Source organism: Orussus abietinus, unplaced genomic scaffold, assembly GCF_000612105.2.
Source record: "Orussus abietinus isolate OABI.00-Male unplaced genomic scaffold, Oabi_2.0 scaffold402, whole genome shotgun sequence".
Classification (NCBI taxonomy): Eukaryota; Metazoa; Arthropoda; class Insecta; order Hymenoptera; family Orussidae; genus Orussus; species Orussus abietinus.
The window spans coordinates 56,458-73,165 of NW_019394556.1; the positions used below are offsets into that span (position 1 = coordinate 56,458).

Consider the following 16,708-nt stretch of genomic DNA (forward strand, 5'->3'; position numbering starts at 1 on the left):
TAACATTTAAAATTCAAATTCTCCACGACTTGCGCAATAATTCTACCATATATATTTCTCGTATTCAATATCACATCGATCTGTCATATTTAATGAATATACTTCCAAGAAATCCTTTTAATAAGAGAAACTCCAATTTCACACATTTTGTATATCGTCATCAAGGTTTCGCAAATTATATAAGTGGTATAAGTCAGTGCGAATAAGCTTAGCATGAATATTACTGTTTAATCCCTGCTCAGATTTCTTTCTTTTTATTTGTTTTTGTTTTTATTTCCCTGTTTTGACATATGCTTGTACCACATCCAATTAATTTCAGAAACTTGTGAACTTGCCCTCCTTTCACCTCTGGTATTATTTTTCATCTTGCAAAGAATGCCCCCCCCCTGCTGCAAATTGTTACGTTAGTTTGAAGACGATTAATCTTTAATATGCAATCTCACTGATTTATTGTATATACTTACTGGATAGCTGATATCCTACAAAATGGCGTGACGTTTTGAAGCGACCAAAGCCCTCTGACGACGGGCTCACGAACTAATATTGTAGCATTTGCGCATGCGTCAAAACAACGCGTCATTCAACCGTAGATAATATAAGAGGCGTCAAATTAATTTACTGGCAAAGAATAATCACCACTTTTATGAAAATACTTACGAGAAGAAAGGATAACCATTTTGTTTTAGTAGAAGCTTTCTTGTAATATGCAATACGCACCGTTTTAACTTAAATTATGTCTCTTCTGTCGTTTACACCTTAAACGTTTGCCTTTGTGAACTGACAATTCAACGTTTATCCTTGCCGTGATTAATAGATTGACGGTTAGAAATTTTTGCGCATGCGCACCCGTTACTTATTTAGTACCGCTGCCCATATGTAGTTGGCGCTGGGGTGCCTTCAATTCGTCTAAGTCCTCTCCGTATAGAACAAATAGGTATCAGCCACGAAGTAGTATAAGGAGATCTAATGCCATGTATTGAAATCGTCCCTACTCTAGGGGTCCAAGATGTTCAGATTTCTTTCTGATCCAGTGCCGAGAGTGCCTCCTCGATGAAATTTTGCAATTAAGAATTATCATCTGCTAGCGTGTCTGCTAGTATTTATAACGTTAAAATCATCACAATCTGTATATCATCAGCGGATTATCGTTTCACTTTGAGTATCTTAATTGCAAAATAAAAGCATTTTACGTAATTTACGTCGCTAGGAAATGTTTTGGTCATGTAGGAGTTCCTACATCTTCCGCAAGTAGCGCTCGTGTCGCTAGATCAGAAAAAAATCTGAAATCATGGGTCCCGATTCTGAAGCTACTTTCTGTGGAACAGACCATAGGCGTTTGTCTCCTTATACTACTTCATGGTATCAGCTGTCCAGTTAATATGTAGATCAGTGTGTAATCCCCATTATCTCTTCGGTTGTTTTCGCATTTTCGTGTTTATAATTTGTTTTCTCCTTTGTTTCGCTTTGGCGTGTTGCGTGGCGTGTTACGTAGCATTTACTTGCAACCCGGAGCTAGTCCCTATCATGCACCGGTATCCAGATTGCACGCCCAATATTCCTCGTACAACCCAGTCTCCAGGCAGGACTCGGAGCTCCAGAGCTTGAGCAGCGATGCACGCACCGAATCGGATAATATGTCCCTCACCGACTCCTCGGTGTAAGTAGACTGCTCAGTAAATTACAGTAAGAACCTCAGAGGGCGCCACGAGGTATCGAAATCAGGATTGAGCTGACTTAAGGTGAAGTTAAACACGGAGACGAACTTGATCGACGTTGGGTAAAGAAGATTTATCTAAATAGCTACGTCGCCGACGTTCGTTTTTATATCGACAGCTGTGTCGAATTATATTGGGTATTGTACTAAATGGCGTACTCCACCTGTCGTTTACGTACAATAGTTGTAATGAAATCCAAGTAAAACTCCAGAAATCCTCTGGATTCATGCTTTCCGAGGCCCTAATTGACTGCAGAGCGACCCCCTGCGCCATCTGTGATTTCTGTGTCCACTGAATTTATGCATCTATGAGTACCCAAGAACGTAACGCCAATATGCAATCAGTAATCACTTAGTTAGCAATTCATTGTTAGTCAGTAGTCAGTCACTTGGTCAGGAGGTAACTAAACTTCAGCATGTAATCAGTAGAGTAGTATCAATGAGTACTCTAGAACGTAACTAATATGCAATCAGTAATCAGTCAGGCAGTCAACGTAACCTCACTTTGTGGCCGGTAGTCAGTAAGTCAGCAAGCAAAGAATTTAGAAGTCCCATAGAATCCCAGATCCTATGTTAGCGCTTGATGCTCTAATAGTTTGCTAACAAACCAGAAGTGGGGGTAAAAGAGAGATCGCATGTGTTAGTCAACGATATCTCACATACGGGAGGAAGAGAGACGCGTATAGAAAGGCGAGTATTGTGTGTAAGATGAAGAAAGAATACAATTCGCTATATATCGCCATAAGATTAAGAGAGATGGAGAGACGATTACAGCGCCGCCATCTGTTGGCTAACATACTATTTATCGAGTATCGAACGTCCGTAACCTTCTGGCCTTCTATGAAGACTTCTGAATTCTTTGCAGCAAGTCACTCGGTACCGTAAATAAAGTCAATAAAGTCCGTAAAACGAGGTGTCGGCAAACGGGATGCCAAATGGAATGATCTAACCTTTTCGAACCTAAGATAAGATCTCGGAATTGGAGCAACCCGATCTTTTCCCTTCGTGTTCTAATCCAACGTCTGGTTTTCAGGGACGGGATGTCGATAGGCAGGCAGCGCAGCAAGAAGCAGTACATGCGGCAATGCCGGGCGATAAAAGAATCGGCGAGCCTGAACCGAGACCCGATGGCCCACCATACGGTGATACCCCGTACCCAGCGAGTCCCCCGCGACCTGACCCAACCCCTGGAGCCGAAGGCATTCGCCCAGGTGCTGATCGAGAAGCTGGAGAAGGTCCGGAAGGAACGAGAGTCCCAGGAGAAGCTGGACTGGCACCTGCAGGAGGGCGAGCTGGGCTCGGCGGAGGCCCCGACGGAGCTGCTGACTCTGGGGGCCCCGAAAGCCCTGGCCGACGCCCTCCGGGAGCAGCTGATGGTCGAGGACGACAGCGACCAGGCCATCCTGGACCAGCACGTCTCGCGCGTCTGGTCCGACCTGACCCCCTCGAGGTCCCCGGGCCTCGTCTCCCCGAGGCCCCACTCGCCCAATCGCAGGAGAGGTCTGTCGCATAACTATCCGCGACAATACAAGCCCAGGAAAGAGAAGGATGTATTCTCCACCTTCTCTGCAGACAGCGGTAACGTCCACGACTTCCCGGAGGGCAGCGACCTCGTCGGGGCTGGTTCCGTCAGCTCGCTGGGGTCGCACCTGCCCAAGTCGAAGTCCGTGCCCTCCGATTACGCGGACTCCCTGCACAAGCCGGATCTCTATCTTCAAGGTGAACTTCCTTGGGATATGCGATTGCGCGTCGGGTGGACCTAGAGGGGCGTATCTTCTTGAGGATGCTCCCTGAACGTCGAACCCTGTGGGTGCAAAAACGAGTCGACGTTCAGGGAGCATAGGGTTCCGCTAGATTCTTAACTTGCCGGTTCTTACAAGGAAACATTCCCAAGTGTCTGTCGTCGATCTTATTGATTTTCATATATGTTGAAGAACACAAAAATCTAAGCGATACGTGTTTTTTTATTATCTGCTATGGTTCATATTTAAGATGTGAAACCACCCTCTAAAGCTCGGCGAAAATTCGATTTTTATATTAATTTTTGGAAAAGCAGCGGAGGGATTTCGACGAAACTTGGCATAAACGTATTCTGTATGAGGACGGTGAAAACACAATATTGTCCAGGAATGCTACACCACCTCAAGGGGATGAAGTACCCTTCGGGCGAATTTTTTTTCTAATATCTATTGAACAAGTACTCCTACTTACGTTCCACATACGCCATGTGATTGTTCACGAAAAATGAGGAAATACGTGTTTTTTGCTTTTTGCCAATAAATATTTATACATCGGTTGAAAAGAATGGATGTAAGTGGTATATGGGTATATCCCGACTATCTTTATTGGGTTATATCGTGATCAATTCATTGTACATAAATCGTGTGAACGTGCTAATTCTTCAAAATGTCATTGGCTTTCATAACATGCAATTATTTATAAATTAATTAAAAAAAAAAAGTTTAAGAGACTGAAATTGTTTCGCAACAGATTCGATGACGATATAACTTAATAACGTTAGTCGGGATATACCCATATACCACCTACATCCATCGTTCTAAAGCGATGTATAAATGTTTATTGGCAAAAAGAAAAAAGCACGTATTTCCTCATTTTTCGTAAAATGTCAAAAAGCAAAAAACACGAACTTGAACTTTGAAGTGCATTGAAAAGAAGTGTTATTTTAACGAATATATCGAAAGTATAAATACAAAAAATAATGTTCTCGTAAATTCTCGATATTCTCGGTAACTTACGGTACGTTTTCCAGTTACCTTCTCCAATTTTATGGTATCGTGAATTGGTCGGAATATATACACTCTTTTACAGTCCGTGATCCCTACGTAGTGACGCCATTTTGTTTAAAAAAAAAAACGTTTTTTTTCCCTCCTTCAATAGTCGTACAGTGAATTGATGGACGATTAACGAAAGTACGTAACTCAAATTAGCTCCCCATTGATTATTTTATACTTACATTCGCGGAAGAGGTAAAAAATATATAAAACAAAAACACTAGGTAAAAGCGATGAACCTTTAACATGGCAAATGAACGGATCAAGATATTTGTATTGGTTGGGCCTTTAACTGTTAGAGAAGGTTAACGTGGTTGGAAATGTTGAGATTTACAATAATCGGAATGCTTGTTACTATTGCCCGTGAGTAAATCTAATTTCTGTTGAGCAGGTCACGACCAGAGATTCCGGAGGTCTGACATGACCCGGCGATCCGGCACGAAGAAGTCGATGACGGAGTTGACGGACAGCGGAGTAAGCGTCGTCAGCGATGCTCCACCCTTGTCTCTCAGCAAGGACAGCCGCCTATTGTCTTGGTTGAAGGAGTCGGACAAGAAGGACTCGAAACATGGCCGCCACGGCAAGAAGTATGGCTCGAGGAGCGGCTCTTTGGAGAGGGCCAACAGAGAAGCATGGGGCGTACCTGCACAGCCGTTCATCGCGGATCCTGGAATGCCACCTCTGCCGCAGCCCCATACCGTACGGATCCGTTTCATTGGAAATTTCATCGGTCCTTCTTCTCATGCTCATTGTTGCAAACGTTGCTGTTGGAATGATTATTTTGTTGCCTGTTTTTGATTTTTTCTTTTCTTGTAAAAGTTTTCTGCAGGCTTAACAAAAATGAGCTTTCTACTTTTTAACTCTTTCTTTTATTGCAAAATCATTATACTAAATTTTTATTAGTACCAGCAACGTTTGTAGCATTTGCGTTGGTACTAGATTAGAATTACTACTGCCTCGTACCGTATGGATCCGTTTCATTGGAAATTTCATCGGTCCTTCTTCTCATGCTCATTGTTGCAAACGTTGCTGTTGGAATGATTATTTTGTTGCCTGTTTTTGATTTTCTTTTTCTTGTAAAAGTTTTCTGCAGGCTTAACAAGAATGAGCTTCCTACTTTTTAACTCTTTCTTTTATTGCAAAATCATTACACTGAGTTTTTATAAGTACCAGCAACGTTTGTAGCATTTGCGTTAGAACTAGTCTACAATTACTACTGTTCACTGTTGCAAATGTTGCGGTTGGAATTATTATTCTCTGTTACCTGATTCTGATTTTTCCTCGTGGTTAAAGATTCCTCTTCCACTACAATGAATCATGCACACCAAATTTTTGTTCTTACCAACTTCTGTAGCGGCAACATTTATGAACGGCATCGTTTGTTCTTCTGTCTCATTTTTTTCATTACTCACGACCTGAACAGTGGGGTGAATATTAACGACGATTCGTTTGCAGGCAACGCAGCTAGAGGAAGCCCGCAGAAGGCTTATGGAAGAAGACAGAGCCCGAGGATGCACGAGACAGCGACATCCAGCATGTGGAAAGCCAACTTACGAACCAGCTGGCCAGAGCCAACCTTGCGTGCAGTCGAACCAATCGACCCTGAGGAAGACCAGACAGGATGCCGGAGACTTTACCACCGTCGTGTTCAGCTTCTGCGATGAGCAGTTCCCTTATAGGACCAAAATACCTGGACACAACGTCACCCTGAAGCAATTCAAAGAGTACCTCCCTAAGAAAGGCAGTTATCGGTAGGTTTGTCTCCGTCCATTTTTGTGTATTTCTTTTAAGGTGAAGTGAAACACGTCGCGGAACTTGATCGACGTTGGTAAAACAGGTTTTTCTGAATACCCTACGTGGTCGACGTTCGTATTCATATCGACAGCTGTGTCGACTCATATCGAGTGTCGTACTAAATGCCATACTCTATCTGTCGTTTACGAACTATAATTATAAAGAAATCGAAGTAAAGCTCCAGAAATCCTCTGGATTCGTGGTTCCTGAGGCCCTAATTGACTGCAGAAGGACCCCCTACGCCATCTGTGATTTCCGGGTCAACTAAATTTTCACTCCGAGACCTCGTATTACCATAGTTTTAGCGTAGAAGCGTATAAGACACTCTTTTTTACCTTTATCCTGTTCAAATGCGAGTTTCTCGATTACCAGAGTGTTCTAAATCGTCGTACAATTGTCCTGACACTTTCGTTTCTCATATTAGAGCCTTTAATAATTGGACATCGATCGACCCTTAAAAGAAAGTGTCTTATTCGAGTTGAACGATTAAGGGACGTTTCATTTCACCTTAAGGTGGTATGAAAGGGTCAGCCTATATATATCCGAGAGATCAAATCGTTCGTAAGAGCATTCATCGAATTGGGTGTACCGTTTCGTGTCAAATTTTACCACGTAAATATGGAAGCTCTAAGTTAGGTCCCAAAATTCATGAAGTTTAATTTTTTCTACGAAATTAATTTATTTATCATGTATTAAAACCATCATGGCGTGGTGTGCGCACGTCTTTGACACTTTTCGCTTTTTGACGGCTTAGAATTGAAATGAAAGAATTTCAGGACCTAGCTCGAACAATTTAGAATACTATAGAATTGGAATATTGCAGAGTCAGATAGGAAAATATGGAAAATACTGTCACGATTTATTTGTCATGTACTGGAACGAATATGGCGTGGTCTGCGCACGTCTTTGACGCTTACGCTTTTTGACGGCTTAGAATCGAAATTAAAGAATTTCAGGACCTAGCTCGAACAATTTAGAATACTATAGAAATGGAATATTGCAGAGTCAGATGGGAAAATATGGAAAATACTGTCACGAACTGGTTCCGTTAGTAACGCGTGATTTTAAAGGAAAAATTGAATTGCCGCTAGCGTCACAGATGGCGCCATTGGTCCCTTACAGTATGAAAAATCATTAACCCACGGGATTTCGATAGTTTTACTTCGATATCTTTATTATTTTTCTACCGAAATGGCATATGGGACGCTTTATTTCGTATAATTGTCAACATAGAGTGTAACAGACTTCAATATAAATATAAATGCCGGTAACCTGACGCGCCAGTTTATGTTACACTTGAGTATTCAAGATGGCGTTACCACCGAAAAGGGTATAGATGAATTTTACTTTACTGACGTCGATTAAATCTCTCAGTGTCTTTCATAAGATTGGCGATGCTAAGATTGATATTTTCTCACAGATTATTATAAGATCTTTGAAATGTAACCGAGGCTCTTTACGTATGCCTAAAAGATCCGTTTGTTGCAGATATTTCTTTAAAACTGAGTGCGAGGACTTGGACACGAAAGTCATCCAGGAGGAAATCACTGATGATGCCGAGATCCTGCCACTGTGGGAGGGAAAAGTAATGGCGCAGGTCAAGGCGTTAGAATAGAGGGAAATAATGTTACAGAGGGAGGAAGAAGGAAATGCGAAGTTGAGGTTTAACGTAGAACGTTTTCAACATTCTTCCTTTGCTATCCGGTGTGCCGATGCTCTACGTAGGATCTGTTATGGACAATCATGTTGCACAGAATGCGTTATACTCCGCGTACCAGACTTTTTTCTAAGTTAACTTACTTACCTCGTACACAGAGTATTTTATCAGAAAATTACAGAGAGTAATTATTATTTTATATCGTTAGCACGCAGTCTTCGGACTTCGATGAAGTCGCAAATACTTCCCTAAGCGTCAGGATGTGACCGGTGAAATATTTTGAGAATCTTTATATATATATATTTTTTTTCTTTCCAAACCACACATTGTTTCTTTGCAAAAGAAACATTACCCTTGTTCTTTTCAGTATGTTGGTTTCCATACTTTTAATTATGGACGAAATTACCGAGTTTTTTTAAAGAGTGAAATGTTAGTGCCATGACACTGCATGTCTTTTAATGCGCTTTTAGTTTATTTATAAGAGAAGGGGAATTATGCTGTTTAAGAGAATGAAGGATTTAATGGCAGAATCCAGTGCGCTCTGAATTGGGAATATTAATCTGGAGAATATTCTTATATGGATCGTTAAGTGAATCGGATTATTTCCTGTAAGAATGGTGGGCCTTTTTTCAACCGGACTTTTAGTGGAATTATTGATTATCTGAGACAAAAATCGCGTGTCTTCGTTTTAATCAAGAAACAATATGTAGACGCGTGCATTTTTCCTGGATCATTGAACAGATGAAATGATCCAATGTATAGTATAAAATTATAATGTTGCTAATATATGATAACAATTTTTTTTTATGAGAATTTAATCACGTTATGAATGTCTTTACACTTCAGTTGAGTAACATCTACATTGAACTTGAAAGAAGTATTTTATTTTTGTCCTTTTTTGAATACAATGCTTTTTTATTTGGTGGAACAAGAACTGATTTCACTGGAAAAAAAAAAAAAAAAAAGAGTTACGGGATAAAATACGAAGATCCTTCATTTTCATTCGCTTGTTTGTTTCCTTAAATAATTTCGTATGACAGTTTTGTTTCGCGCAAATCTGTGCGTTGATATACCAGAAACAATTCTACATAATTGATACAGTAACATTAATGACAAATTAACGTTTAAAACATTTATGAGTTAATCAAAGCAGTATTGTCGCACCATTTGCATTGTGCCCTTCCTTTTAATTTGGAGTTAAAGTTTCGTATTGTGTACAAGTTGACAAGTAGCGCCTTATATGTCAACACGTTACATTTGAACTATTTAATTGAAATAATTTCTCAGTGGGAAATGGGCTTTTATTTAATCATTTTACTGATGTATTTTGTGCTTCCTCTAAGACGAGTCGTCTGTACAGAATTGAGAGAAAAGTAGGAAATTTCTTCCACGTGCTCTTCCTTTTACATAAATTAAAAATGAAAGCCATATTTGCGTTGATGTAATACCGATGAGAAACTGTTATTTCTCCCCAAAGGCTGTAAGTCATTTTATTTGCTTAATTCCTGTTTCGTAATTTCTCTTTGATACAAAAAACGGCTTTTATGTGGAGTATTCGTAAGACACTTCCGAAACAAAGAAACGCGGATTATTCCTTTTCCCACGAGTGGGAATACATTCGTAAAAAAGATTCCTCAAGCGTCTTTCTGTAGAAAAAAAGAGAATCTGAGACAAGTTCTACAATTCCCGATGATAAGTTTTAGGTCTCGGAATGAAAAAGAACTTCCGAAAAGAAAGACGCGTTCTTCCTCTTTGCGTATTATGTATTTGCGTCGATTCTGTTAGAACGGTTTCTTTTCGAGAACGACATCTACGACATCTGTCGAAGGACACCGAATGCACAGGGTGTCCTTTTTAAGATTCCGTTTCTTAAACTTGAACGGCTTTTTTATTTTTTAACCATTTCGGATAATATTTTAAATATACTCTGTAAGGCTTGTTTTCCCAAAAAATTACACTTGGACATCATGTTACATCAATTTTAAGTAATACATGCGACAGTCAGGGTTAGAATTTCAGGAGAAATCAAATGAGTTCTGAAATATCTCGCTAGGGCCATTTTGAGGAAACCAAATGTTTTCAGATATGAAAACATGTTGAGATTTATTTTGCCTTTTGTTTGAAACCACTTGCATTTTGAATTTTCTGCCGAATGAACAAAAATGATCTGACTACCCGGCAGAAATGATGCCATTTATTTCTTTCTGGAGGAAAACATTATGACGTCAAAATGCTGTAATAAATCATTGACTGAAACAGATTGAAACACAGGAATTTTACCCTAGATTAAAAAACGATTCTTAAAAAGGACGCTGTGTATACTTTTTTGTTTGCGCACCCTTTTTGACCCTAGAGCAAACAATCTCGTTCTGCGTGGAGCATCGGTCGTACTTTTCTGCGAAAGAAAACGAATAACGATAAACACAATGTTCTTCCTGTTTTGTAAATCCGAGAGATACGCGATATTCGCGTAAATAGTGTACGTAAAACGGCCTCTCTCTGTGAGAGCACTGATCTATATATTAATTAGTACTAGTGGCAAAGAATTAATATGTTCCATGGAAGCCCAGATTCTAGATTAACGTTTGATGCTCTAAAAGCTGGCTAACAAACCAGAAGTGAGGTTATAAAAAATATGGCGGACATCCTGCATATGAGGGGAAGAGTGACGCGTATAGAAAAGCGGATATTGTAAGACGAAGAACGCATGTTATCCGCTGTATATCGCCGTAAGATCGAGAGAGATGGAGAATGATTACAGCGCCGCTATGTGTTGGCTAACGGACTAATTGTCGAACATCAAACGTGTGTACCGTTCTGACTTTTTACGGAGACTTTTGAATTCTTTGTCAGTACTATTAAAGAATTCAGAGGTCCTATAAAAGTTTAGATCCTATGTTAACGTATGATGCTCTAAAAGTTGGCTAACAATGCAGAAGTAAGGTTAAAAGAGTGATGGAAAAGAGAGTGAGGTTAAAAGTGAGATCCTGCATATGAGAGGAAGAGAGACGCGTATAGAAAAGCGGATATTGTAAGACAAAGAACGCATGTTATCCGCTGTATATCGCCGTAAGTTCAAGAGAGATGGAGAATTATTACAGCGCCGCGATCTGTAGGCTAACGAACTAATTGTCGAACATGAAACGCGTGTACCGTTCTGACTTTTTATGGAGACTTTTGAGTTCTTTGTTAGTACTATTAAAGAATTCAGGGGTTCCATAGAAATTCAGATCCTACGTTAGCGTTCGATGTTCTGAAAGTAGATTTATAAACTTGGAGTAAGGTTAGAAAAGAAATGGCACGTATTAGCCAACGACATCTCGCATGGAAAAGAGACGCGTATAGAAAAGCGAGTATTGTAAGACAAAGAACGCATCTAATTCGCCATATATCGCCATAAGATAGACAGGGAAATGATTACAGCGCCGCCATCTGTAGGTTAACGGACTAAATATCGAGCATCAAACGTCAGGATCCTTCTAGGCTTGTATGGAATATTTTGAATTCTTCATTAGTACTATACCAGTTTGTATATAGATCAACGCGTGGGAGACATCTGTCGGTGGCGCGACGAACTAGCGCGCGACAGAAAATGGCCGCTGCACGCACATTGCACAGATCCAAAAGAAAAAAGCAAAATCGATCGCGAGTCATGCCTAAGGAAGCCACTTTGCTGTATCGGAGTCCCGATTTCCTTTCGCGCAGCTATGCTTTTCGTTCGGCTGTGCAGTCTGTGTGCACTGATTATGTGCGTTATGCATTGTCCATAGAGTATAGTTGTAGGAGACCGATTCTCTTGAAATGATAAGATGTAGCGAGTGCTTCTAGTGCGCTACATTACCCGTGGAATGTAATGAAGAAAATGAGAATGCGATCGGGAATATAGCTAATGACTAACCGTTTTAGTACCGGCCTTAGTCGTTAGCACTTGTAAATCGACTATATATCGTTGTCCGGCACTAAAAGGGTTAAATTCTCTGCGAATCTGTAAGCATTTATGAGAATCAAATCTTTCAAACGAGATCTAATTGGTTCTCAACAATTTCGACAAGTTGTGGGGAATTATGTCGCGTAGAAAATGTCTATGATATCTCTAAAGATTTTAGTTTTAATGTTCCAGTAACTGAATCTTTGGACGTTCTTTAATTGGACAAATCGCTATTAATCGGCTAACTTAATGTTCTCCGAGATTGACGGCAACAAAAACTGCGGAAATGAAAAATCAACGCAAGTAAGAAAGGAACCACGAATTTAAAGGACACTGTTTTTCTGATTAAGAAGTAACTTAATTTCATGAATGTAGATCAAAAGGTGTGTCCCTTTAATAGTTCGATTCTATCTTACTTATGTTTCAATTTTGGTTTGAAACCACTTGCGCAAAACGCTTAGAAGTCATCCCAAAAGCGTGCGAAGTTAGCGACGAATGCGACCGCGGCGCCATCTCGCGGCGGCAGTATTAAGAAATCGAAGCGAGAACTCGGTCTCCTTAGATCTATACTCTCTGAAAAACCGTCGGACTGCCCCGTCTGCTGGAAAAACGAACAGAAACGTATGAAAAACCCGTACGTACTCGTTTTGAACATTTCTGTATGTTTCTATGCATCTACAAGAAGTAATAGACGACCATCGTGAGAATGCGATTACAAACGTACACGTACGTTTACATTAGCGTGGACTACGTACACATAACCTGCATTTCGGTTCGTTTCTTCAACATGGGCATTTTCATGAAAAATCTCTTCCGTTCGAAGACTTCCCATAGTTTTCCAGCCGACTGTACAAAAGCCTGCGTAGTTTACCGCCTTAACAAGGTCTGCGCATAGACCCTAGACTTACATAGAAGGATTATTATTACAAATTAGGCTGTAAGGATTTATATATATATACATATATTATATATATATTATATATATAAAAAGAACTAAAGAGCGAGAGAGGAAAGCGTTATTATTGAGGGGGCGATGCACCGATCGCCGCGCCATCATTCGTCGAACCATTGTAATATACGGTCACGTTCACGCTCACTCACGTGACGCAGAGAAAATGAGAGAGAGTGAGAGAGAGAATGCGTGTTTGCGTGAGTGCGAGAGAGAAATACGTAAGAATCGCGTAGAGAGAATCAGCTAGGTAGTGTTAGACAAGGCGTGGAAAGTAAAGAGATGGAGCGAGGGGAGGGGAATACCGCGGACAAAGGATCATTAGCATTTAGATCGTAACAATGTTTTATCAGGTGCGGAAAATTGTGCCTTTTTAGTGCTGTAAGGGACTCGATTAAGCCTAAGCGAGGGTTAAGAGATACTTATTAGTTGTGACAGAGTCAGACGGCCTGAGGACCTCGAGGTGGGCGTCACTAGCGCCGTGTCGCGGTGAGAATACGAACTACCCTTTAGGCATCGTTTTTAGTGCATCAAGTTCACAGCGATTCTATGGGAATTTAGGACAATTAACAGTTTTTTAATCAGGCTCAAATTATTCATGATAATTTTAATCATTTCGATGAGACACGAGAGGTTTTGCTCCGTCGATAATCTTCGCGATGTCTGAACATTTTAGAGCTTTCAGAGTTTTCAGAGAAGGTTTTAGAGTCCGTGCTGGAGTTTCTGAAATTTTAAGGGTTGGACAAGCTACTTAACTTCCTAACCTATTTTCTGTGCGTCTTGAGATTGATAAGGATTCAATGACGCTAATTTACCGATGACAGACATGCCTAATTCTGGGACAAGTATTTGGTAGTATTTCTTCCGTTTTATGAAAAAAGATATTTTACAGGTATCTTAGTCTTTCAGTTGTAAATCTTTCTCTTCATGGAAGAACGATAACAGCAACGGCTTACAGTTTTATTTGCCTTCTTTTTTTCCATCATTCGTGTAACGATGGACTATTTATTTTTTTTTATTTTGACCATTGATTTCTTGTAATGTTTTATGGCACTATAACGTTGATACAACGTTGGAATAATTACGGTCTAATTTGTGTGCATTTTGTTGGGCGCTCGTCGGCGCGCCATCTCGAGGTGTTTCACAATCGACGGTATTTTGTTAAAGCTCCATTAGTCGCTGGCGCTCGCTTCCTAAATCCGAAAAAAGGGTTAACATCGAGGGGAGAAAAGTAAGGAGAGGAAAATAAGGAATAAGGAATAAAGGAATTAGGGAAAGGGGAGGAACGAGAATGGGTGTACGTACGGCAGCGCCATCTCGGGCGCCCTCGGTGAAGGAGGCGAGGAGCATCTTGGCCAATAATTTCTTTTAATTGTACGTAATTAATTATTATCGACTAATATCACGAATGATAAAGTGTTCCTGTACCTAATTAATTAATAATTATTATTGTATATCAAAAGTATTGAGGATAATAATAATAATGCGATTTTCACTGGATCAACCGAAATGTGGTGTCTTATTTATGGCGAATTGTTGCATGCCGACGAAGTCCTGAGTTTTATTTCTTGAATGTTCATTAAACGGATGTTCCAGCTTGTTTTATGGACCAACCGATTATGAGTATTAGTGGGCGAAGAGTTATGGTGAACAAAATACGAAATTAATCTGCGTAGGGATAACAATTGGCGATTATTAAGATGATATGAAAGGCGCTGAGAAATTTAATCGAGGTCCATAAAATAAAATTCATCTATACCCTTTTTGGTGGGAATGTCGTTTTGAATACTCAAGTAGTATCATAAGACATTTATATTTATATTGAAATCTTTTACAGTCCACGTTGAGAATTATACGAACTGAAGCGTTCCATATGTCACTTCGGTATAGTAATGATGAAGACATCGATGTAAAACTGTCGAAATCCCGTGAATTCATTATTCTAACGACTGTTTAGGACCAACGTCGCCATCTGTGACGTTTAACTGCAACTAAATTTTTTCTCTAGAAACACGTGTTAGCCACGGGACAAGTCAGCATTCTTTTACAATCGTTGGTGAAAGTATTTCCCATATTTTCCCATCTGACTCTGCAATATTCCGTTTCTACGGTATTCTAAATTCTTCGAGCTAGGTCCTGAAACTCTTCATTTTCGATTCTAAGCCTTCAAGAAGTGTAAAACATCGAAAACGTGAATGGACCACGCCATGTTTGTTCTAGTCCATGATAAATACACTTTTGATGAAAAATGAAATTTCTTGAGTTTCAGGACCTACTTTAGCGCCTCCATATTCCCGTGGTAAAATTTGAAACTAATCGGCACACCGAATTCGAAGAATATGGAAATTTTCCATCACTTCGTCTATCTGGTATTATATAAAGTCATTGACAAGTTTTGCCTAAGCGGAAGCATTCGGGGACTCCCAGACGACTTTCCCCCTAAACAAGTTTTCCTGTGACATAAATTTTGTCTCCTGATATTTTGCTCAATACCATCGGCTGAACTCGCATGTGACATTTCTCTCGATTAGAACTTTGTCATTTACCCTTTTCACCTGGTTGTGGATATACGACTCGGGAAAATACGCCATCTTACCAGTACCGAGATATTCAATATTGGCAACGTTGAGAAAGTGCCGATTAGTTTATTCCTTGAATAATGGCGTTTAGAGTAATAAAATTAGCACTTTTAAACGATACTCAGTCAGTGTTCCCATAAATCCGTTTTTTTTAACAAAAAGCCCAGCGCAGTAATTTTAAGGTGAAGTGAAACGTCGAGGAACTTGATGGACGTCGATAATATTTCGTCGATAGTTTTATACCGACAACTGTGTCGAATTATATTGGGTACTGTACCAAATGGCATATTCCACGTTTCGTTTTCGTACAATAATTATATAGATATCGAAGTAAAACTCCAGAAATCCTCTGGATTCATGCTTTCCGGGGCCCTAATTGTCTGCAGAGGGACCCCCTGCGCCATCTGTGATTTCCAGGTCAATTAAATTTTCACTCCGAGACCTCGTATTCCCATCGTTTTAGCATAGAAGCGCATACAACACATTGTTTGCCAGTATCCCGCTCAAATGCGAGTTTATCGATTACCAGAGTGTTCTAAATTGTCGTAAAATTGTCCTGACCCTTTCGATTCTCATATCAGAACCTTCGATAATTGTATATTGATCGAGTTGTGTATTTATCTCGTTCAAACGCGAGTTTATCGATTACCAGAGTGTTTTAAATTGTCGTAAAATTCTCCTGACCCTTTCGATTCTCATATCAGAACCTTCGATAATTGTATATTGATCGAGTTGTGTATTTATCTCGTTCAAATGCGAGTTTATCAATTACCAGAGTGTTCTAAATTGTCGTAAAATTGTCCTAACCTTTTCTATTCTCATATCAGAACCTTCGATAATTGTATATTGATCGAGTTGTGTATTTATCTCGTTCAAATGCGAGTTTATCAATTACCAGAGTGTTCTAAATTGTCGTAAAATTGTCCTGACCCTTTCGATTCTCATATCGGAACCTTCGATAATTGTATATTGATCGAAATATGAGAGCTCGACGCCATTTTGGATCTAGTCTGGGCTAAGTTAACAAATTTTTTCAAAAAATCCAAATTTTGAATGTGTCAGGACAATTCTTAGATGATCAGGAGTGACGTGTCAAAGTTTCGGACAGTTTGGTCCAATACCCTTAAAAGAAAGTGTTGTATTCGAATCGACTGATTTGAAGGGTGTTTCACTTCACCTTAATACTTCGTGTGTTTAGTACTAGCATATATTGTTTAATACTGTAGGTACGTACATGTTGATTATTTACTGCTTTGCGTATGTTACATAAATGCAAATGATTTACTTAGCTCGTG

General features: G+C 39.8%; 1 protein-coding gene across 5 annotated transcripts in view; it reads left to right on the forward strand.

Annotated features, from left to right (window-relative positions):
• The window catches only part of LOC105696024 (axin), a 66,813-nt gene extending 52,479 nt beyond the window's left edge, over positions 1-14,334 (forward strand). For all 5 annotated transcript variants that reach the window (XM_012418159.2, XM_023432708.1, XM_012418154.1 and 2 more), the window contains 5 exons: positions 1,493-1,657; positions 2,748-3,433; positions 4,898-5,205; positions 5,962-6,257; positions 7,789-14,334. In XM_012418159.2, coding sequence (XP_012273582.1) covers positions 1,493-1,657; positions 2,748-3,433; positions 4,898-5,205; positions 5,962-6,257; positions 7,789-7,915 — 1,582 coding nt within the window. In that variant the 3' untranslated portion in view covers positions 7,916-14,334. The remainder of the gene's footprint in view (positions 1-1,492; positions 1,658-2,747; positions 3,434-4,897; positions 5,206-5,961; positions 6,258-7,788) is intronic.
• Positions 14,335-16,708: the final 2,374 nt, after the last annotated feature.